A 25,145-nucleotide genomic window follows, 5' to 3' on the forward strand; every position below is an offset into this window, starting at 1 on the left:
CAGACATGGAAATGGAGTCCCGGTACCTATCATATTGGGCAATTCAGTTGAGGAAATGCAAGATTTACAGAGTGGCCGACCAAGCACAGGACAGTGGTAGACATCTCCAGTCATCCTATGATCGAGAAAGCAAATCAGTAAGGTTAGATTGGAATGAGCCCGAGGTCGTGGATCTAGATGCTTTGATGGCTCCAGTCTTGTCTTGTACTCGCAGATGGGTTGATGTGCAGCATCAGAAGTTGAGAGAGCAAGGCATAGCTATGACTTTCACTTTGGAAGAGAAGCCAGCCGAAGGTGGAGCTAGTGTGAGCGAAGGTACTCCTAATCCCAGAAATGCAAATGAAGGCAACCTTCGAAGTGCAAGTGAAGGCGATCTCCATCCAAGGGGCTCGAAGAGGAAAGAGAGACCTGGAAAGAGAGAATCTTCCAAGAAGAAACAAGAGGCCAGCTGAGATCGTTCATCCGGTACATCTTCTCGACAAGAGAAAAGGACACTTGAAGTGGAAGAGTCTATGGAGTCGATGGTTCAGAATGATAAAGAAGGACAGGTACCTCAACGGTCGCCAAGTGGATCTCTCCAAGATTATGAGCTACATGAAGACAAGAACAATGACGAGGTAACATCTCCTCACAGAGAAGAAGAAATATTGCATAGGGAGATTCAGGTCAAAGAGACAAGATCAGCCATCCCAGATTGGTTGAAGGAAAGATTAACGAAGGTAATTGTGATCGAGGACGAAGACAATGTGATTGATTTAGAGAGCCTTGTTGGACATTCCCAGGAAGTGACAGAGAAGAGAAAGGCTACCAAGATGTCCAAGATGATTAGAGATGAGACTGGATCCAGAAAATTACAGATAGCTACACCGGCAGTAGACAAGTATGAAGGTGAGATCCTAGCAGAGGAATATGATGTAGAGACATTTGAGCTAGGTCCATCCACAGCTGAGCAGACACTAGATGATGCCACAGATTCCTTTGAGGCATTGAAGGACAAGCTTAGAGAAGAAATGGAGAAGAGTAGAAAGCTTGAGAGAGAGGTCGGTGCATGGAGAACATATTTCAGCCATCTCAATCAGCCTTTGGGACGTCAGGATCCAGCAAGATCACCCATACAGGGACTTCCCCTTCAATCAATTGGTGAGGCAGAGAGATTCAGGAGTATGGTCCAGCGTATGAGTACTTGGATGGATAAATCTCATACAGTTGCCTTAGAATTTGCAACAAGGATGATGAAGACTATTCATAGAGCTATTCAGGTTCTTGAGATTATCCACAATTTGATGATAACAGTGGCCGCTTTTGCTCATACCAAGGATGTTATCATTCCTGTCTTGAAAGTAATTAGACAAGCATTGAGGAAGGTCTTAGCGCAGGAAAAGATTATGGATGGAGGACCTCACAGTTTACTTCAGTGGTCAACCTTACTCCAGATGAAGGAAGTTCTCTTCGAGGACATTAGTACTAGATGCAGTCATGTTGAGGAGGTGATCAATCCGATCCAGGACAGAGTATTTGAGGTACTTCGTACCATTCTTGGCAGGAGGATCGAAGTTGAGACAGATGTGGATTTGCAAGAATTGGAAGATAGAATCAAGGTCATCTTTTGCAAGGACGTCAATATCACAGATGAGCAACAGGATCAGATGTTTGCTACCATGCTCCTGATTGAAAAGACTAAGGAACTTGAACTTACATGGGACGCAGCTCTTCTAGATGCATTTGATCAGGTCATCCACTTGGAAGAAAGAATGAAGAATCTTCCTGAGATTCCAATTGCTGAGATCGAGGGAATCGTATCAAGATTCATTGCATATGCTAAAAAGGAGCATTGGAAAGGGAATAAGATTCTAGATGAGAGGTTGTTATAGATGACATGGCACCTTAATTGTCATTGGTCTATGTCTCCTAGATTTTCGTGCCAAATTTATAATTGGCTATGCATTTAATGTTGTGTAATAAAAGGGGAACTTTTGTAACAAACCCTAATTAGGGTTTAGGTGTCATGATCTTGACCGTTGATCTGCTTTCAATCTGGACCATTCATTGTAATTGAGGATGCTATTTATACCCTCATTTTCATTTCATTTGTAATAGAGATAGTTAAGAGATTAGAGAGAAAGTTTGATGTATTAGAGAGAGATTAGAGTTAGAAGCAATTTTACTTTTGTAGCAAGATTGAGTTTGAGGAAAGGAATTCAAACAATTGTTGTATATGATGACTTTGAAATCAATGAAATATTGAAGTTATGGTGTTTTGTTGCAACTTTCTTGGTTATCTTCATGGTTGTTCAATTTACTTGAATCATGCTCAATCAAAGTAGTGTGTTAATTCGAAGGACATAGTGTGAGACTTAATCTTTGGTAGGATTCGCTTTCCATACCACTAGCTTCTTGCTGATTGTAGGAACGCCTTGCGTGGTCAACTGGAGATATTTGAATCACTTAACCTTCAATCATTATTGTATCTTGGATATGTACCTTCGTGGTAGTGTCTTTGATCTTTGATGCATTGAAAATCATTTGTTACCTTAGAAGATCGCATCAATTTCAATTGAGTTGTTATTTTATGGCGAAATTGAAGTTGGTAGAATCTTGCCAAGTCTTGTCTACATGAAGTCATTCTTAGGGTTAGAATAGATTAGATCTCTTGTAAACCCTATCCTTTTGTTATTTTTTTTTGAAAGCTTCTTTAGTTTAGTAAGACTTTCGGAGTGTAAGGCCCCTTGAGGACACAACAAATCACATCATACCGCTGGTGCTTATCCACACGTAGAGACCCTACTAACCAGAACATTGGAGTCATCCTAACTGATCCTTCATGCGAATCTTCAGCAGTTAGAGACTTTATTCAAGAGAGGATAAGATGCCTTTGGGTATTTTATTTTGTGTATGATTGTGTACAAAATACACGTCAACAGTATCGTAATTCTTCTTCAAATTTTGTTTTCAATTATTTTATTTTTATGTTTGAATAGGTTGTTGAGACTCATTTTATCTCTAACACAATCGTCTTGAGACTTGTGAAGTTTTGAGAGGCACTTTCTAGCACTATCATTAGCCAAACTTTCTCCATATGGAGGCAAAACAACTTTTAGAGGGTAGCAAATATTATGTTGATGATCCTAGACAATTGCTGGTGGGATTGTGTGGAAAATCTCATTAGTTTCACTAAACCCACTTTGAGTTTGATTTGTTATACTAACATGGACTAGCCACATGGACAAGCCTTGCTTGGAGAGATGTATGATGGCGTAAACTCAATGATTGAGAAAATATAAACCATAATAAATGAGAAAGAGCCAAATCTTGAAGAAACTTTCTTCAAACAAGTGCACAAAATTATTTAAGAAAGTTCAAACACGATGACCACTTTGCTATTTCTTGCCTTTGCATTGAGTTCAAAATACTATGGTGTTGAGATTCTTTTTGTGCCAATGAGGATTTCTCCATATAAAGACTATGAAGTTGTTGAAAGGTACAAGGCAACATTTCAAAGAGTCTTTGTTGATCTTGATTAGAAGGATGCAATCATGAGTTAGTTCATTGATTTTGTACACTTGAATGGTTAAAGTATTCACGTTCTTTGTGATAATTTCAAGAAGGATGCTCACAGTTGGTGGTACATCCATGGCCAACAATTCTAACACCTACAACCCCTCACTGTCAAATTTTTTTCACATATATAATATTTTTTTATCTTTTTAATCTTTAAAGCATGAGCCAAAACAAGTTAAATCAGAGCCAAAAAAGAGAAGAAATAGTGAATGAAGGTGGCATAATGCAGCTGTAAAATATTCAAACAGTAATTTCAAACATGGAGGAAAGAGAGAGCAAACTAAGAGACCAAATAGAAGAGGCCTATTGTGGGCACAGGTTTAAATGGATTGTCAAGTGACCAAAAGGAAATCATAGAGAAGCAAATCAAGAGACAGATAAAAGAAGAAAAAGACAAGCAAGACAAAGCTATGAATATCATCATTAAAGGTTTGAAATACTATGGGGAGAAGGAGAGGACCAATATTTTAGCAAGAGACTTCCTCAAGGATCAATTGAAGTGGACAGGTTGTACTTTGGTGAAGACTTGAGACTTGCCCAACAAGATGAAAGGAAGGAGTGGGGAAAGGTGAAAACAACAAGAGAAGCAGGGCATGGCTGAAAAATAGGAAGGCTCAAATCAGTGAGCATATACCAAACAACAAATAGGAATTTGGAGCCCCACGAAAGTACCTTTACATATTATGGTGGAATTGTAGAGGTTCTTTGTGGAGGAGAGGATTGGGCTTGGGGTTTGTTGTGAGGTATTCACACATCGCCCCATTGCAAATAGGGACCCCCACTTTTTCGCTTTCTGGGTTGGTCGTCTTAGCTTAGTTGGTAATCGTGTCTTTTGCTATTAGCCTTTGCATTAGAGATGTATATGTGCTCAAATGGCCAGGAGGTCAGGGCAGTTGAGTGATTAGGGGTTATTTAGATCATTCATAGGGTTTTTGTGTACTATCCGGTCACGCTTCAAGTTGCTAAATCAAACCTTGGTTGAATGCATAATGTCCTCCTAGGTCTCGTCCCTTACATCAAGGTTAGAGTGAACTCGCCTTAGAAGTCTGGAATGCCATCCTAATCCTGAAATGGCCTGAAATTTGACTGTCTGGAAATTTGAAGGATCTTCAAAAAACTAGATTTTGCATTATAACTCCTGGAGGTCCGAAACCACTCTCAAACATCTTGACGATATATATGGAATATAACTTAAAGTATTTCCTTATGTCTTTTCTCTTTCTTATACTTCAATGTTATATTCCATTTATGAATCCTAATAGAGAGACTAACTTGAAATACAACTTCATGACTTGACCAAGAGGAGCGAATTTCTTACTTCATGAATTCTCGTTTAGGAGCGAAGTCGTTACTTCATGACCTAAGGTTTTGGAGTGAAGTTCATGATCATGCAAAATGAAGTGATCTTAAGAGTAAAGTTGGATATAAATAGGTGAAACAAATTAACTTCGAGAGTTGCAAGAGATGAGCGAAGTCGCTAACTTCAGTAGTTGAGGGAATGGAGCGAAGCTTGAACTTCATGATCTCACCAAGAGGAGCGAAGTAGAGCGATTTTACAACTTCAGCTTCAAGGAGATTGGAGCGAATTTCAGGGTCAAGCGATTTGGAGCAAACTTCAGGGTCAAGTGATTTGGAGCGAACTTTATACTTCATAAGTTACACTTCTCAAGCAAACTTCACCAATTGATTTAGGAGAGCGAAATTGAACAAGAGAATGAAACAAATTTAAGAATCAACTTCATGATCTCTTACTTTGAAGTGAAATTCAACAACTTCATGATTCGAACCTTAGGAGCAATGTTCATGTATTAAGGAGGAAGAGTGGAGTAAATTTCAAGAGCTTCTCTTCACGAGCAAAAGGAACTTCAAGTGCTCCTTCATGAAGGCGAATTCCTCTAGATCTTCTTATCAAACCTGCAAAACACATAAAATCAAGGGATATATCAAGCTAAGAAGAACTATCAAAGTTATATATTATGTATTTGATATCATGTTTGTTTTGTTGTGCAAATGGGAGGGGATGGTGATTGGAAAGCAAAAAGGAGGAAAATTGTAAGACCTACACCACTGTGCAAGAGGAGAAACTTCACGCCCAAGAGGAATTTCAACCTTCACCGTACCATGGAGACATGAAGAGATCAAAGGAGTGCGAAAGAGAAGTTATACAATCACTCAAAAGCAAGTAAGCAAAGATTCAGCTACATCAATAACTCCCATCACAACTACTTTGACAAGCTAGATAATGTTGAGTATCAAGAGATACCTCTCAACATCCCTTCATCATGATGAATCAACTCAAGTCTACAAAGTGCAAGAGGAAGTGGCATCCCAGATGGCATTCTAGTCACCATTCCTCCAGTCTCCTCTAGTCAATGAAGTCCACATCAACACATCCAAGTTCAATGAATCAAGCTCACTAGTGATGGCACAAACTCCGAGGCACCTACCCCTGATATCTATTGGTCCACACTTTCTGAATGTAATTTTCTCACTGGCTAAGGAAAAGTTTGTTGTAACAAACTCTAATTAGGGTTTTCATTGTAGAATCCTGCCCATTGATGGAGAATCAATCTTGGCCATTCATTGTAAATGAGCTCTCTATAAAAGCTTAGGCTCTTCATTTGTAAAGGCTAATAGTTACTAGTGAATAGTTGGAGAATAGTTAGATAAAAGAGAGTAGCAATTAGAATAGAAGTAGATTAGGAGAAGAATTGTTGGTATGACTTGTAAATGAGATACTCTTTTCATTGAAGTTATGGTGAAATTTGTTATTTCAACAAGCCTCATGGTTCTACTTCTCAATTTATTTTGATGTAATTAGATTGAGTGGAGGAATTTGTTGAATGTATTCATGTGGAATCCGCCCAATCCATACCGCTACCCTCTTGCTGCTTGTAAGTGTGCCTTGTGTGGTCAACTAGAACGATATGAGCTTAACTTCAAATTGTTCTACACTCATTGCTTATGTATTAACTTGAATGGTGATCAATGTTTGATAATATTGATTCAAATATCTTTGAAACGTCCTTAGAAGATTGCACCGAGCTTATGTCAAATTGTTCAGTTTGATGGTGAGACCTCGCTCAGTAGGATTCCATCTAATCATTCACTCATCTTCCTACATTCTTAGGATTAGAATAGACTCCCTCAAACCCTACCTCTTTTGCTCTTTTTTTCTTTTTCTTCCAATTGAGTAGATAGGACATAAGTTCTAGCAAATCAAGCATTCAGGCATTCGAATGTAAGTCCCCTTGTGATTCCAACATAATCACATCAAACCAATGAGCTTATCCATATGTAGTGACCCTACATTCATGAACCTTGGAGTCGTCTCAAATGATCCTTAAGCTAATCTTCAGCATCCGAGAGATTTTGTTCAAGAGAGGATAAGATACTTATGGTATTTTATTCTCTGTTCGCATGTGCGTAAAAAACACATCAACAAGACCCATAGCTACGGGGAAGGAAATCATCATTCTCACAAAAACACATGAACATGATGGTTGTAGTGTGCTAAACTTAGCAGATTTTAATAAAGTCTCAGTTTGGAATGAAGGGATTGAAACTGGTAAAAGACATGGAGGGATCACAATTCTAGTTAGAGAAATATGGGGTGGAGTTATAAAAGTAGAGAAGGAAGATCCAAATAAACAATATATTTGGATGAAAATAGTAGACAATGAGGTTACTATTAGGGTTGCATCATGTTACTTTGCTCCAAAAAGCTTCTGAATCTACAAAAAGAGAAAGCTAGATAGTGAATATCCATATGCACTATGTAGCATTGAAAAAAGACATTAATGATTTCAGCATTTCAGGTGAAATAGTTTTATTAGGTGACTTCAATGCAAGGACTACCAATAATCAGTCAATCTGGTTGGGCAGAGAAGAACGGGAGGACAACAACCCTCTATGGCTAGAGGAAAATGAGGATCAGTTTTTGGGAAGGACTTCACAAGATGTAACAGGAGTCTCACATTTTGGAGCAGAACTACTGGATTTATGTAGCTTAAATGACATGATTATTTGCAATGGTATGAAAAATTGGCCAATATCAGGAGGTATTAGTTGCAAAACTTACAATGGACAAAGTGTGGTGGCTTATGTAATTTGCTCTCAATGCTCTATCCCTAGGTAGCTGGAGTTCAAACTTGTGGGCTGTCCTATTGGGATGAGTTCAAACTTGTGCGCTGTCCTATTGGGATGAGTTGAACCTTGTGCGCTGTCCTATTGGGAGAAACAACCAGCATGCAGGACAGACCGTGCACAAACATAGAAATGTGCATTTACAAGGTAAAATCCTTGTGAATCAGGAAAACTAGGGGCTTTTTATTGCTGCTCTTGAACAGCAACTTCAGATAACAGAAAACAACATATCTGACAAGGAAAACAATGAAAATAAAGACTTCATCTGCAGCAATAAGTTGATCCCAATAATTTGTAAGGCACTAAAGATGTGCAAAAATCTCAGCCTAAGAAGGGGACTTAAAACTCTTTTCGTGCTAACCCATGGTTTGATGAACAATGCAAGGCAGCAAGAAGATTTTTTAAAGATAATGAATTAAACAGGGAAATCAAAATAAAGTATGTGAATTTGATAAAATTGAAAAAAGAAAACTATGTGATGGCTAGAAGTAAGGAATTAATTTCTTTGGGTAAGCACAACCCCAAAGGCTTTTGGAGGGAGCTACAACAAGAGAGAAAACAATATAATGGATACTCATTGACTAGAGTATGTTAGGCTCCTCTATGAATGAACTCTAAAGACAAACTGCCTTTAATTAATGATTCAAAAGAGCTCTTCTTGGAGGAAGATGTCAAGCAAGGTATTAGAAAATTGACAAGTGATAAAGCATAGGACATTGACGGGTTGTAGGCTGAATTTTTAAAATGGGGAATAGAGCTCCTTGCTCCTCACATCAATAATATCTTTAATAAAGTCACTCAATGCAGTTTCCCGACTAAGTGGACAACAAGTGGAGTGATTCCTTTGCACAAAAGTGGGGACATTAATAATCCTTCTAATTATCGTACCTTTATGATCAATCAACTTCTTGGAAACATTTTTGGGAGCATGATAGAGCCTAGTATCAACAGTTGGGCAAAACAAGAAAGAAAAAGAGCGAAAGGACGGGCAAGTTTTAAACCAAAGCACTCCACCATTGACCACTACATCACCCTTAGACACTTTATTGAGAAAGTTTGGGACTCCCAAGGTAAAGAAGCTTTTTGTTGCTTCGTGGATTTCAAGAAAGCCTTTGACACAATTACTAGGGACAAACTTTGGAGTAAAATGGAGGAACATGGAATTCGAAATGAGCTTACGGCTACAATGCATGAATTTTATGATCAAGTTAGGGCTAAAATTAGAACAAAGGAAGGAATGTTTGATTGCTTTGGCAGCGATATTGGTATTAAATAGGGATATCCTTTTTCTCCCACTTTGTTTGGCCTTTATATTTATAAAATTGAGGAGTGGCTAAACAAAACTATGGGGGAAGGCATTCAGCTCGTAGGGTTATGTTGTGAAGTCACTCTTACATGCAAATGATCTTATACTAATTGCCAAAACTACAAATGATTTGGTAGAGCATTTGAAGGCACTTGAACTTTTTTGCCGAGAGGTTGGAATGCAAGTCAACACCAACAAGACTAAATTCATGATCTTCTCTTTGAAAAGAAAGAAACAGCAAATAACTTTCATGTTTGAAGGCTGCCCGTTAGAGATAGTGGAAGAATACAAGTACTTGGGAATTGATTTCCACAATAAGCTCAGTTGGAAAACTTGTAGGTCAAAAAGGATTCAAGGAGGGTGGAAGGCTTCTTATCTCTTTCAAAATAGATGTAAGAAAGCAGAATTATGGGATTGGAAAACCAAGAAAACCCTCTTCAGCTTGCTGGTTACGCCAATTGTCCTTTACGGTTGCGAGGTTTTGGGAAGCAGCATGTCAAAATTACAAATGGAGACTACGATGATCCACCCCTAGATCTAAAATTGCAAGTTCTGATTTTTTCGGGAAGCTTTTTGATTTCCTGATTTTTTTGCGTTTTGTGCAGTTTTTGATTTTGTTGAAAGTGCTTTTTTTCCAAATCTCTGATTTTTTCTTTTTGGGGTTTTGCTTGAGTTTTGACAATATAAATGAATGTGAACAAGGAGATATGCTGGAAAATTACAGTTCCGTTAGAAGTGCAGCAAAAGACAACTTTCTTAATATTAATTTGCATCAAATAAATCAATTACATCCCAAGAAAATTAGCTACATGTCTAATATTAAACTAGGACAACATACTTGTCATATATTGTTAGTAAATAGATTTGTCCTTCAAAAATGAATATGCAAATTAACTCCCAATGCCCAGAATAAAAGACAAAAAACACTAACAGTTGGATCGATTATCATGGGATTGATAATCTTCCTCTGAATTTTACAGGGTACAGCTCCCCGGTCAGCTGTTCAATAAATTAATTGGTTTTAAACCACACATTTGCTTTTAACCGGAAAGCAACTAAAGGCACTAACACCTACTCATAATCATGAAGTAAATGTGAAGAGGACTGAATACTAAATAAAGTGAATGTAGGAAAAAGAAAACATAGTTCATATTCCCAACACCCATAGAAAATAACTAAAGAGGTAGGAGCACATATCCTTCCCAAGAGGTAACTCAATCTGAAAACAAAATTCCAGAATTAATCACATCTACAGCTTGTCATGACAAGAATGGTATTGAAAAATAATATTAATGAGACAAAGCTCAATAAAATCTGAAGACAACAATAAAGAATTCAAAGACTCCTGAATGCCTTCTCCATTCCTTCAATATCAAAATGAGTTCAAAGACTCAAGTTCTATACATTACAATTGTAGGAAAAGAAAACATGCCCCCTGCTACAATTAATAACTCAGAAAAAACCTCTTCCCTGTCAGCAGCACACAGACTTCTCCAACAAAGAATTAGCACCCCTCTCCTCTCAAAATCTTCCAATAAATAATGTTTTGTGCCCCGCTGCTTTCAGTTAGCGTAACTTTTCAGTTTTGAAGATAACTGATTCTTGAAAATATTTTTAATTCTTCATTCATTCCCAATGTTTTGTTTCCTTTTTTTGCATTTCCTATCTTTATAAACTTTGATTTAAAAGTTTACAATGATGTAGATTAGCAAATAAATGACACGTGTAACAATATCTAGACATGTGGCACTTTGTCATAACACTCTGTATCAACCCAAAATGAAAAACTCTTTATGTTGGGCGAACTAAAAATAAATTTATGACAGTCAAAGTATGTCTCGGTGCGGAGGTGGTAACTTTTTTTTCCACCGTTGGATCTTTCTCAATTTTGGATATGTTGGCCAAAACCTAGTTTTCTGAATTCTGACTGGAGTGATTTCAAAAATAATGTCTAAGTCGAAAAATATTTGCTACTATGTGAGGGTCTATATGCCTGTCATAAAATCAGACTTGCCAAAATAATGTTCTCAGTGACTTTCACATCTTTTGCTCTCAAACACTCTGCATCATAACTTTCTTTAACAATGGCCTCATATTCAATCCTGTGAATATGAACATCGAATGGATATTGTTGAATCCATTCATATGGGTTGACATACAGGGAAGCAAATATTTCCATGCAGATTTGAAAAACTCAACAATCTTATCCTTCATGAGCTCATTATCAAAATCCTAACACAATGATCTATTCCTATACCTTTCATCTTATCATATGAGCTCGATGGTAACTTCTCTCACAAGCAGCACACAACCAATGGTAGTAAACAGTAAGTCACCAACCGAATCTAATTAGAGAACAAGTTACTTGGACACTACAAATGATTTCATTCTCAATGTATCTTGCGAATGCAGGGAGTCACTGATGTTTCGAGTTTGAGAATTTCAAGTCAGGCCCAATCTTTTGATTCCTAGAATACCAGTATGGTAAACTTCTGATCACAAGGGTCTTCAAAATCCATTATCCACTTTCCGATTGCACATCAAATTCAATATAGGAGCCTTTAAATTGGTTTGACTTTTGAATCCACAAACTGAACTATACCTTTGAAAGCTTGTGAACTGAGAGCCCAAGCTTACAACTTTGAACCTCTGAGATTGAACTTGTGCCTTCAAAACATTGATCATTAAAATTTGTTGAAGTTCTAAAAATAGTTGAACTTTCTTGAACCATTGAACCAACCTGAACCTTTTTGAATCTAGTTGAAAATTTTGATGCAAAATCTAAAATGCACTGCCACTCTTTTGAACTGGATTGTTGAACCTGCATCTTCGTACTTGATTGAACTGTTTGAACCTGGTGAACCTCACTGAACCTCTATGAACTCTACTAAACCAATGCGAACTTTTCTAAGAAAAGTTCAAGGACTCAGATCAAGACACTTGATGCAAAACTTTAAAACTTGAAAGTTGAACACAGGAGGACTTTTTCAATCAAATTCAGATGAAGGGTACATAGAACGACAACATATATCAAGCTTGATAAATCACCAAAATCTGCCTCCCTTGGGTCTTATCTGTGGTATTAGACTGATTTGAAGGTCTGATCAGCCACTTTTCTTGTCTAAAGTCCCACATCCAACTAGGGTTTTTCTGCTAGGGCACAAAGAAAGATACGGTTGGCTGGGAATGTTGATGATTGCTGATGAAAATGTTGAGACAAACCTCGTTCTGTGATTTTCCACTTCAAATCTTCTCACAACTTGTGCTGATCTCTGATTTCTCTTCACCAACAATCTTAAAATGAATTCTTCCTGTAACCTTGTTGATGAAAGCCTATAAGAATCCCCTTGGGTGATAGTTTCACACTAAGGCACTCTACCTTCTGAGAATTTTCGTTCCCAAAAGTCTGATTGCTGCTTCTGTAACAGTTGTCTCCACAAGAAGCGAAACTCTCCAATTTTCCAAATGCCAAGAATGAAGAATGGATCCTTTCATTGTTACTTTATTCTTCCCTTAACTTGCATGTACCCTTTCTAGGGTTTCTTTGGCATCTTTTATAATATTTTTTTACTTGCGCTTTAAGAGATGCTTCTCAAATAGGTTCGAACCCTTTCATAGGCATTAATATTTTGTTTTATTAAAATATGCTTTAAAACAACCTTGTGCTTACTAGGAAGCACGGCCCCCAAGGTGGTCCCCTTCATTAGACCACTTTATTATTATAATATAAATGACTTTATTAAAAGGCACATTATTTAATTAAATTGAAATATTAAAGTTATTACTTTAATATTCCAAATTTATTTTTGGAACCAACACCCAATCACCTCCAACTAAAATCTGTTGAAGCCACTGGTCCTCGGGTGTGATGTTTGGTGTAGCAGGCCAATTGCCAGTTTCCCCTAAAAACGGGGAACTATCTCTGATCACCTGAAATTGTTCCTCTAGCTCCTTGCCAATCTCCTCAACCCTTGGAAGGTCAACAGGCGAACTACCAGTCCACTCCTAAAAAATAGGAGACAATCCTTGAATAGCTGAGAATGCTCATAGGGTCTCCTGCTATGCTCCATAGGCTTTGGGTGATCTCCGGGTGATTTGTCAGTGCCTCCCTAAAAAATTGGAGCCCTTCCTAAAAGAAGGAATCTAGCTTTGAGCTCTTGAAATGCCCCATAGATTTGTCTAAAGTCACCTACCCTCATTGAATCAGTCCCCTATCCACTGCATTAGCCTACGGAAGTCAATAGGCTAACCTTGCTAGAAGTCATTTGCCTTAGGAAGGGGACATTATAGAGACAATTAGAAAGAATCCAAAAGCATCTAATAATTAGCAGTCTCAAAGTCAAGTCAACAATTCCTTATGAGATTATTTTAGCAGAAGCGGGAATGTTCCCAATGGAGGCCTCGACAATGGTTTGTTTGCTAAGTTATTTAAAAAAACTTGAAAACATGGATAATCAATGCTGGCTCAAAAAAATTTGTCGAGGAGGAAATAAAACGTAGAAAGAAGGCTTGGATGAAGTAGAACAACAAATGGATCAGCAGGTGGGACAGAGATAAATCAAGTTTGTTTTTGAAAAATTTAGAACTGCCATGTGGACAAAGCAAGTCGGTTGAAAATTGGTGCATTATATCAAAGAGTTTTGGGCGAACAAGATGAAAAAGACTACTTAAGAGCAGCAATCAAAGGAATGGCTAGACTTCTAGTTGCTCAAATTAGAACTGGGTCCCACCATCTTAGATGCAAGATGGGTAGATGGACAGTCCCTAAAGAGGAATGGGAGGAAAGAACTTGTCTTTTTTGCAATAAAGGGTGGTGAAAATTGAATGGCACTTCATCTTTGAGTGTGCTGCATTTAAGGATAGATGTACACAATATGAAGGTGAGCAGCCTAAATGAGCTATTTGAGGAGACAAGACCTCACAAAACCATGTGCTTCTTGATCAAGATCCCCAACAGAAGAGCTGATAATGAAAAGAATCTGAAAATTGTTACTGATGCTGCTTTTGGTCTCATAGACTGATGGTCTCATGGACGTCATTAAAACTCATTCATTCAAAGTTTCATTTGTAGTTTTTTAAGTTTTTTATTTTAGTGTAGAACTATTCCTGTATACTTGGTCTTCATAGGTTGCTAGTTCATCCACATTTGAGAGGAATCAGAGCACATACTTGTTGTCCTCATTTTTGTTTTCAAAAATGAAGGACCATTACATGAAATTTTTGGTTAAAAAAATGAAATTTTTTACTCTATGACACGCTTCCCGAGGCACAAATTCGACTAATCCTTGGACTGGCTTAATCCTCAGTCCATCCTCAAACTACGTTTCGAATTTTGTCAAATTCTGGGTTGGTTTGCTATGTCTTTCCTTCAAAATCGGGTTTTAAAATTCCGACTGCAGGTGGAGAATTTTCTTCAAACTGCAAATTTTAATGATATTCATTGTTTTGGTCTTTGTAGGGGAATTTTTGGCTTATTACATGTGCACTTTTATTTAAAAGATGTTACTTGTAATTTGTTTTAAATTTCTCCTTTGTTGTTTTTATTATTTTTATTGTTTTTGGTCTTGTTTAGTTAAAATAGGGATTTTTTTGGCTAAATTACAAGTAAACTTGTAGTTCTCTTCAAAAACCCCTACTTTAATGGTTTTTACATGTAATAGGGATTTTAAACTCCTATTACATATGTGCAAGTAAGTTATAACTTGTTGTAGGGGTTTTATTTCCCTTTTACAAGTGCATAAAACTTGCTTCTCTCTCCAAAAATCTCGATTTTGCCTTGTTAGTGAAAAAGTGACAATTTAAAACTTGCACTTTGGTCTAAAAAACCCGATTTTGCTCATAAAGTGCATTTTTGACATTTTAAACTTGCTATTTGGCCAAAAAATCCCGATTTTGCCTAACATGTTGAAAAAGTGAAATTTTAAATTTGTTATATCCTCCAAAAAACCCGATTTTCATTGTTTCATGCATTTTAAACTTGCTATTTGTTCCAAAAAACCCGAATTGTAAGGAAAAACGTTTTTTTTTTTAGGATTTTAGGCAAATTTTTGTGGAGATTTTTTGGGAGATAGAAGGCGTTTTAGATTCCTCCCTATTTTTATGCATTTTCAAACACCTTTCACGCCACATGGAGGTTAAGATTGCTGGTTTTTAGCTTTATAACAGCAGCCACGTTTTTTCAAAAAACCACTTTTTTTTTGCCATTTGGAATGCCACGAATCAGCAATGTTATGAATCGTTTTGGCTTGGTATGCTAAGGTATTGAGGTTAGAAAGAGTCTTGGCCATTTTCCATGCCATTTCTCATGCATTTGCTGCCATGTTTTTCAGTTTTGGGCATTTTTTCAAAAACGTGGCTAGGGTTTTGGAATACGGTTAATTTCTTTTTAAGAGATATTCTTCTTTATTTCAAAGATTGATCATCTTTTGGAGAGGCATTTTCAGATTGAAGCAAGGTAAGATTTATTTTCTTCTTGTTTCATTTTTCTTGTTTTCTTGTTTTCTTGTTTTTCCTTTCTAGTTGTAAATTTGTAAATGGTTGGTTCTTCCCCAAAAATCGGTTTTTGTGAGAGAGATTTTCCCCTTTGATAGCAATTTTAGAATTGCATTGTTCTTCCCCATTTTCCCTCTTTACTTGTATTCGGGATTTTAAATTCCGATTACAAGTTGGATGAAAATAATTGTTCTTCCCTTACGGATAAAAGATTTAACCATCTTTTGTTGAAATTCCAAGTTGCAAAGATGATAAATACCAATCCTTTCATAATCGGGTTTTTAGAACCGGATTACTTGTTGAAAGTTCTTCCCATTTTCTTGAAGATGATCTTCCCAAAATCTTTTCATATTCATTTCCATCATCTGTGCATACCATTTCATCCACTCATTTCACACCTTCATTCATTTTCCCCATTTAAAGTCTACCTGCGGTCAACCATCTAGAACCCGAAATTGGTCCAAAATGCACTCAAAAAACACTTGAAAATGAGTTCTAAAGGTCCAATTACAAGTGCAAACTTGCGTTTACCCATTACACATATGAAGTTGCATGTTTGGTCTCCACAATTGCAAGTTAATGCTCTTGTTTTTCCCACACATGTAATGCAGCTTTGAAAACCCGAAATTCACTTGTGAGCCCATTTTCGCATCAATTTATCCCTTCCCTTGTCAGTCCGGTTTGCACACACAATTTACCAAATCAATGGATTAAGGCATGGGCCTTATTTTGCAAGAAGATTTCAAGAATGAAGGATGATACAAAAAAGAGATACAACAACAATTCATGGTTGAGAGCATAAAATGCTTTCAAGACAAAGATGGTCATGACATAAAAAGATGAAGGCCGCCCTTTTCCTCTTGAAAAGCCAGTACTACCCCAAGCAAGAAGATAAGGATGCAAGTTCCCGTTCCGGTTCAAGATGTCTTTACCAATCCAGAATACTTCAAGTTCTAGCATCTTGAAATGACATGAAGATCATCACAGACAAAGGATGATGCAATTAGATTCGTGTCTTTAGACACATGGAATACTTTTAGTTATGCATTTGTAATTTTGTTTTGACAAGTTACATGTAAAAGTATTTTTTGTAAAATGCAAGTTACACATTACTTGCACTTTTGTAATTACATGTAAAGCAGCTACAAGTTGTGTCCAATTAGGACTGTAGTTGGAATAAGTCTAAGTTAGTTAATGAAGTTTTAGTTAGTTATTGAATAAGTCTTGGAGGTTGAGAGAATCTCTCAAGTTAGTTATGATCTTCTTACCTTTTTTTCAAGGCTCCTCTTCTATAAATACTTGAGGGGTCTATTGTAATATATATCTTTTGGAAAGCAAGCAAAAACTCTGCCAAATTTACAACAAAAAGTCTTTGAGCTTATGTATGTGGATTGAAAGTTTTTGAAGAATAATAAAGAAGGATTACTCAAGTTTTGAGTCTTTGAGCTACATGTTTGAGTTTGAATCTTTTTATTTCTTCCATGCAAAGTGTTTCTAAAGGAGCTTAGTCTAATATGATTTGAAGTCTTTGAGCTGCAAGTAGAGAAGATTAATTAAAATAGGAAAGTCTCTAGAAGGAGCAGCAAGTCTTTGAGCTTGCGTCTATTCTTGAGGAAAAATTACTGTTTGATAAGAAATAGCAGCAAGTCTTTGAGCTTGCATTAGTTCTTGTCTTTGTGTTGAAAGAATATATTATTCCAATCTTTGAGCTGTTATCTTTTATTCGTTGTAAAATTTAGTATAGCAAAGGGTAGATAGGACTTCACATAATCAAGTCTTTGAGCTTGATATTGTTGTCCCGTCCTGAAGGAAGTGACGGGTCCCGTCCTGAAGGAAGTGAGGGAAGTCTTTGCGCTTTCAGGAAACTTCATTTCCTTTCTCTCATTTCACTTGAAAGTGGTTACTGTTTTTTATATTCAATCGCTATTCTTTTCTGTGAAGAGAAAATGATATTGTCTTTGTTGAAAAAAGAAGAAAGATTGCTGTCCCATTCTATTTTATTTTCAAAGTTGTAGTTAGATAGAGGGAGTCTTCCCTTAATTAGGAGAGTTTTTACTCGTGTGCTGTGGTTGAAACCACAATTTTGTATATTTCCCCAAGTGTACAAAATTTTCAACCAACAATACTTTTTCATCCACTCAATAAAGTGTAACAAATGACACCCTAAAAGAGGAAAGAACTTAGTGTATGTACATTCCAACTTGGGCCTCCTTTTGCACAAACAAGATGACTACATGGAAGGGGACACAAAGTTGTAATTTAGAGCATACTAATTTGGATCCTTCCACTTCCCAACTTGTTGCACTTGAGGAGTTTGAAAGCAAGCACACTTTTAGAGAAAGTGACAGTGGCGCTGCTTATGGCTCTTAAAATATTCTTACATCATTTAATGTCAACAGTGATAATGATATTGATGTTTCAAAAACTCATTTGATGCTAAAAATTAATTGTTGAAATTGATATTATTATTTTAATATTGAATGAGTTTGAACAATGAATATTTATAATATTTATCATTTATGTTTTAAATGACAATTGAGTTTATGTTGTTTTTATTGTTTTAAGATGCTATGTGGTATTTTAAATCTAATTCCTGTTTTTAGACTGCATAAATATGTATTAATGTTTTTTACATCATGTTTGCACTAACGAACTCAACCAACCAAAAAAATTTGCTGGATCAACAAACCCGAACCAGGATTCATATCAAAACTGGCAACTTAGGATAAATATTGAACAATAAAATAAAATGAAAAAAAAGATACAAAATGTATAAAGTATCTTAGTATCTATCAAGGACTGTTAAGATAATAAAATGGGAGCATTGAGAGTGTGTCCTTGTGTATTTTGACGACAGACCTTGGATCTAGGTCCAGGTCAATCTGGCTGGGAAAATTTTCTGGAGCCAGCATTCTCCCTCTGTGTTCGTCTGGAATAAACTTGGGCAAGTTTGTCACCAGCCAGTGCAAACATGTTCAGAAAATTGACCATTTTATTTTTATTTTGTCATTTGAGCTTTCTGTAACTTTTTAAACTGTATTTGGAGGCATTTGTGCATGGAATCATAACAGTCATGAATATCCTGGAAGCTGTTGGTTGTTAGATCAACAAAGGGATTGTCTACTTTCATGAACAGCTGGAGCTCTTTCATGGAGGAATGGCAGTGCTAACTGGTGAAGTCACCCATAGGAGGTCTGCAATCCAGCATGTTTTTGATGCTTTAAAGGATTCCTAGTTGAGTTACAATATATGTGGATGTTGGTACAGGCCTTTGCTTCGGAATACATGGACGTCCATGCCATCATTGGAAATAGAGCTATTGCAAAAATGTTCAAATGTGTTAAATAAACTGTCCTTTTTTAACTGTTGTGCATAAATAAATAAATGAAATGAAAACATTTAATCATGTTTGTCACATATGATGGGACCACACAAATCTTATTAATCATGTCTGACTTTTTTAATAATATTATTTTTTTTGTTTTTTATTTTACCATTAAATTATGCATATCTATTATGACATTGAAGTTTGACTAACTAATATTGGAGTGGTATTTTAAATTTGTATGGTGGTTTTGCTCATTATATGATGTTATGCAGTATTCTGAACTTAATTCTTGTTTTTAGACTACAAATATGCAATATTTATAATTTTTTTTTTTTTTTTTTTACCGACGAAACCAAAATGAATGCAACCCCAACTTTTTTTTTTCCCAAATCCACAAACTGAACCTGAATCCAAACTCAAATCAGCAACTTTGTACAATACGGAAAAATACTTGAAGATTTGTGTTTGTTTGATTGTGAGGAGCTATTTGTGGTACCAGCCTAGTTTGCTCCTGGAAGCCTTTAATTTTTTATGGCCATGTATGGTTGAATATGTATTCTTATTTATTTATACTTGATCATTGTAGAACTGATTTTATATTGTAGTCTTTAATGTGCCTTGGTCAATGATCTCATTGTATATATTTTAGTTAGAATTTTTTAGATAGAAAATTGATGTCAGGGAACCTCTGATATGAAACCATTAATGCTGATGCTTTATGAAATGCATTTATAAATATGTTATCATAAGCCTGACCATGCACAGTGCTTTTGTCAAACAGGAAAGCATGTTCCCATTTTCAGAAGTGACCTAATTAGTAGTACCGTGCAACAAGAAAAGTTTGCATGTAACATCTCACATATTGAACAATATTCAGACATAGCAGAACAGTCAATGGAAAGAATTGCCTCTACCATTTCTTCATTTAGATACACTACTGGTCGTGCTCGTGCTAGTGGTCTCCGTGCTCCTTCAAAGTCTGCAACAACTTCAAAATCAGTTAGGTAAGGAATAACTGGTGGAGTTGACATTTCTAGTCGATAAAGCTCTTTGTGCTTAACAATCTTTTGATGGTAATTGATATGTTTCAATTTTTTCATGATAAACTTTTGATTAGTGTTTCCTTTAATGCAGGGATCTTGATCAGACTAGCGATTCGCAAGTAGATTTTAGCAAATTTGCTTACAAGTCAAATAAAAATAGAAGCCAGCAAGTTAGCCACACATGATCTGTCTAGACATTTGATTGCAGACGAATGCCTTAAAGCTTAACAGCATGGCAGATGCACTGTGCATTTTCTGTTTCTACCTGATTTACATGGTTGAAGTCCATTACATTTTTCATTCATTGAGGTGTAAGCCTTGCATGTATCACTAAAACTCTTTGCTTTTTGTCCTTATCAATAAAACACTAAAATTTCTCATGGAAGTTGTATTCCTTTTTTTCATTTTTATTCCAGATATGGGTGCTACAGAGTTTTGCTAGTTTCATCCTAATAAAACATAAAATTGCCCACTGAATTGTGGACTCAATGTAAACAGCTGGCATGTTGTTCTTTAGGTGGTATCCCTTCCCCATCCAAGCAGCTATAATGTGCTGGCTGTCTAAGCTGGAAAAAATGAACTTTTTCCGAACAATTCAGCACACGAAATGGCATTTCTATTCATTAATGAGTATTTATGGCATTTTAATTGAATAATTTTGCAAACTTTTTAAGGGAACAACTGTGCTTTTGTTGATTTATCTTTTTAATATTTAAATTCGGAAGTGAAAATATTACAATGTCTTTATATGTTTCTCCTATGTTGCAGGGCCCCGCACTTGTATGGGTCCAATTTGGACCAGGTTGTGTCTATGATGGCTTGGAGTTTTCCTAGGGTCCACGTTTTGTGATGGACCCACAGGGAACCTAGGGCAGATTTAGGTGAAGCCTATGGAGACCCAAGGGCTGCTCAAAAGAAAAAGAAGAAAAATCATTTTCTAGAAACATTTTATAAACAAAAAGTTTTAAATACCTAATTTCACCCTTATGTGATAAAATTGTGAAAATGACGTGCATCATGAAGGTTTGTGTGGTTTCAAAGGTCTTAGTTTGGGCCCCTTAACCCTATTGTGGTCTCCACTCCCAATCCAACACTAGTTATCGGGATCTCTTGTCACATGAAAGTCTTGGTTACAATGAGGGTGTGATGAGGAGTTGCGATTAACTCTTTAGTGTGTTGACTCAGATTTTATTGTTACACAACTTGCCAAAAATCTCTTTTAGATGAGGCAGCTTCTACATATGGCATGGCTAGTGGAAGTGGCATTGTAACTCATTGTGGTTCAAATGAAATTGAACCAAATGTTGACTTTGATTCTCTTGATGAAGAAAAATATGAAGTTTATTGAATATTGATCGTAATTTTCATTGTGTTGCATTTGACAATCTATTAAATCATGAATTTTACGAGTCTCTTTTTTTGCAAATTATGTAGTATTTAAATACTTTGTTTATTGGCAATTATGAGTATTATTGTTCTTAAAATTTAAATATATATTCAATTATATACATAAAAACTCATACTCACAGTGAAAGAAAATAATAATGTCATATTGCCATACTTGAACCTCAAACTTGTACCAAGATTGGCAACTCAAGCTTTTTCTAATCATATATAAGAATTAGCGAAAAAAAAAATGCAATTGAGTAAGTGCCTCATAAGCAAATAGTAAGATTCGTTCCCCTCTTAGATTCATATTATGCCTAGTCATGCCCCATAATTCTTTGAAATACCATACATGTTCTCCTGAATTATGTTCAAGGAAAGATTTATTGATAATGTAAAGGTTGCACTCCATATAGTAAAACTAATGAATTGAAATAATATGCCTTTTACTTAGCTAAGAGGAGCATTCTTAAAAGCTAAAAAATGCATGATTGTTACTATTGTTCATTTACAAAAACTAGGGGTGCAAATCCAAAATGTGGCTTTCAACTTGCTTGCCCCACCACTTGGGAATACCATATATTCTATATATTCCATGAGGATGTGTCCTCATCCTTTGAGCCATTGTTGTTGTACCCCACAACATTTTTTAGGACAATGAGATGGCAAGGGACATCCCTTGGTTGTAACCAAAATTCCTCAAAACTTTGAGATGTTTTAAAAAGACAACAATCAAAGGGAAAAGTTCAAGGGATGTTTGGTTGTCCTGTGTTTGTCCACAACAATCAAAGGGAAAACTTCAAGATGTTCGAGAAATGATAGCAATCAATAGCAAATGTCCTCGAGATGTTTATCGTCTTTGGGTTGGTTGAGGGACGTCTATCCTGTATGTTGTGTTTTTGAGACAATGGGATGGCAAGGGACGTCTCTTGGTTGCACCAAAATTCCTCACTACTCTGAGATATCTAGAAATGATAGCAATCAAAATGAAATGTTGTGAGATACTTGGCCATCCTCTATGTGGCCAAGATGTCTAAAACATCCCTTTACCATCTCGAGGACAACCAAATGACCCAAACGACAAGCAAACATTTTTGTAGTTAAAAAAGAACACTTAATGATATGAAAACTAAACTAATTTAAAGTTCTCACAAACCCTTCCACACCCCTTATCTAGCCGTAATAAAACATATTCAATGATTCATTTGTAACATCTATTATTTTGTGCTTGTAAATTGCCACCACTTTGTACGTAGTTTTTTAATTCAATCTGTAGTCACATAAATCTGTCCACTTAATTAAATGAATACTTAGTATTTATTTGATTATTTAACCATCAATTAATGAATTAATTAAATTAATATTTAATTAATTCATCTTAACCCTCTTCTCCTATTAATTAAATAAATTATTCAATTTATTTGATTTAATTCACTTAACCAAATTCAGACCATTAATTAAATAAATAAATCATATTTGTTTAATTAAATCCTTTCTCACATTTAAATAAATTAATATTTATTTAAATCCCTCAAAATCCCACCTCTCACATTTAAATAAATTAACATTTATTTAAATCACCTTTGTCCTCCACCCACTTGTATTTTTCTACAAATGCAAGTTGCACAACTATTTTAAATAAATTATTTATTTAAAATCCTATTTATCCTCACCCACTTGAAACCTTTAATGGTTTCCCTTAAAGTATTCAAATTTGATGGCTTTAAAGTCTTCAAACTTGATGGCTTCCTTCTATAGTCTTCTTAAGACTTTAATGGTTTTCCTTAAAGTCTTCAAGCCTTTAATGGTTTCCCTCAAAGTCTTCAAGCATTTTAATGCTTTATCTTCATTTTTCTCATTTAAATAAATTAATATTTATTTGAATATTTATCCAAATGCAAATTACACCATTTAATTGAAATAAATGATTTTATTTTAATTGAAAATACCAAAATTTCTCCCACTTGCATTTTCCTACAAAATCCACTTGCATGCCTAAACCCCTTCTAGAATTTTCTAATCACTTCTAAATAACCTAACCCCTTCTCTAAACTTTGTCACATTCCTAAGCAAAAGGGAAGTCACTTCTCAAACCCTCAAAGTCTTTGATAACCATTAAAGGTTTTCAACCTTCAACCACTAAATGGCTCAAAGTCTTTGATAACCATTAAAGGCTTTCAACCTTCAACCACTAAATGGCTCAAAGTCTTTGATAACCATTGAAGGCTTTCAACCTTCAACCACTTAATCCCCAAAGTCTCCAATAACCATTAATGGTTACCTCAAACCCTCCCACATGGTTAAAACATTTGTTTTGACTCAACCTCTACCCAACCCAAAGGTCTCATCAGGCCATTAATGCTTTGACCATGATTATCTCTTAAACATTTGCACAAAGGTTTATCCTTGGATTAACTCTTAATCCAGTGGGTAATCTTAATTTGGACTTGACCCTTAGCCTCTAGATAACCATGAGGTCTTCTCAGGCCTTTAATGCCTCCAACCTCTTCTCTCAACCCAATCTTATGTTGACACTTGTCACCATTTTATTGGTGCCAATTGTGCACATGGATCCCCAACTTTCAAACTTGGCTCTTGATTAAACCATTCAATCTTAACCCTTCATTTCCCCATTTCTTCTATAAATAGAACCCTTCTCCTCAAGCAAAAAAAGAAGCATTAGAGTATTGTTGTTATACTGGTATTAGCATAGAGCTTTCTCATTGCATCACTATCTACACTTGCATAGGATTTGCTTATCATATTCAACTATCTTGAATCTCCATATGGCATCCATGGCTAGTGCTAAAAGCTGAGAGCTACATTCATTTGGGACTTGGAGAGGAGAGGAACAAGGGAGGAGCAACTATGAACATCTTGATTAGCTATTTTATTCTATGTTTATATGCTTTCTATTTCATGCTTAATATCTCTCTTGATATGCCTGTTTAGGATAATCTTTTGTTGCTAACACTAACGTTTGTTTCTTGTGCTCTTGTGTGTGTTGCCATCAAACAGATTTTCTAATCCTTTTTGCAGAGCATCATTTGGTGAACCTGACGTGAATCCAAACACCACAAAGATCAACTTTTTTTTTTAACCAATAACATGTTTGAATGTTGAAAATGTCACACAGGTTGCACTTTTGACATTGTTTTGGCGCGTTTGACATTGTTTTGGTGCTATTCACCTTGTTTCAGCGCTTTTCCCTTCTCTGTCTTTCCCTTTCTTTTAGTGCGTTTGTGTTAAATAGCGCCTCTGTTCAAACGCAGACTAGCGCTATTGTAACAGAACGATGTACAAATCACCTTGTAACCAAAAAAAATAAAAATTAGGCTTGTAGAAGCCCACCAAAACATGCGGATTTTTCTAACTAATTGTCTTTTATGCAGGTTCTAATCTTTTTGTGCAGGGGAAGGAGTTAGTTTAAATGCTTTAAAAGTTTCTTTTTTACTTTCTTTCAACAAAAGTTGGTTAAAAAGAATCCATTTTTCCTTCTTGCACAAGTTAAAATAAACCTCACATTTTATTTTAGAGTGCATAAAATGAACCTCAAACTTGTTTTTTGGTGCTTAAAAAGAAAATTCATCTTTCTTTATTGCAAAGTAAAAAAAAAAAACAACAAACTTCAAAATTTTGCTTTCATTGCAAGTTAGGGATACATTTTGTTTTGGTGCTTAAAATCAACAAAACAAATTTTCTTTCTTACATCAAACTTAAAAATCACAAGCCACACTTCAATTTTTGGGCAAATATAAAGAACAATCCACTTGTTTTGATTTTTGCAAAAACAAATTTTACTTCAAGCAAACATGTTTTTCTTTAAGTTGACCAGGATTTCCGAATTCTAGGTTACAAAACACATTGCCTTTGAAGTTAAAAAGAA

General features: G+C 35.8%; 1 protein-coding gene across 5 annotated transcripts in view; it reads left to right on the forward strand.

The window, feature by feature from the left end:
• LOC131033225 (exonuclease 1) overlaps positions 1-20,268 on the forward strand; it is a 200,388-nt gene extending 180,120 nt beyond the window's left edge. For all 5 annotated transcript variants that reach the window (XM_059209863.1, XM_059209864.1, XM_059209865.1 and 2 more), the window contains exons 14-15: positions 19,612-19,834; positions 19,965-20,268. In XM_059209863.1, coding sequence (XP_059065846.1) covers positions 19,612-19,834; positions 19,965-20,058 — 317 coding nt within the window. In that variant the 3' untranslated portion in view covers positions 20,059-20,268. The remainder of the gene's footprint in view (positions 1-19,611; positions 19,835-19,964) is intronic.
• The last annotated feature ends 4,877 nt before the right edge of the window (positions 20,269-25,145 follow it).

This window comes from Cryptomeria japonica, chromosome 8, assembly GCF_030272615.1.
Source record: "Cryptomeria japonica chromosome 8, Sugi_1.0, whole genome shotgun sequence".
NCBI lineage: Eukaryota > Viridiplantae > Streptophyta > Pinopsida > Cupressales > Cupressaceae > Cryptomeria > Cryptomeria japonica.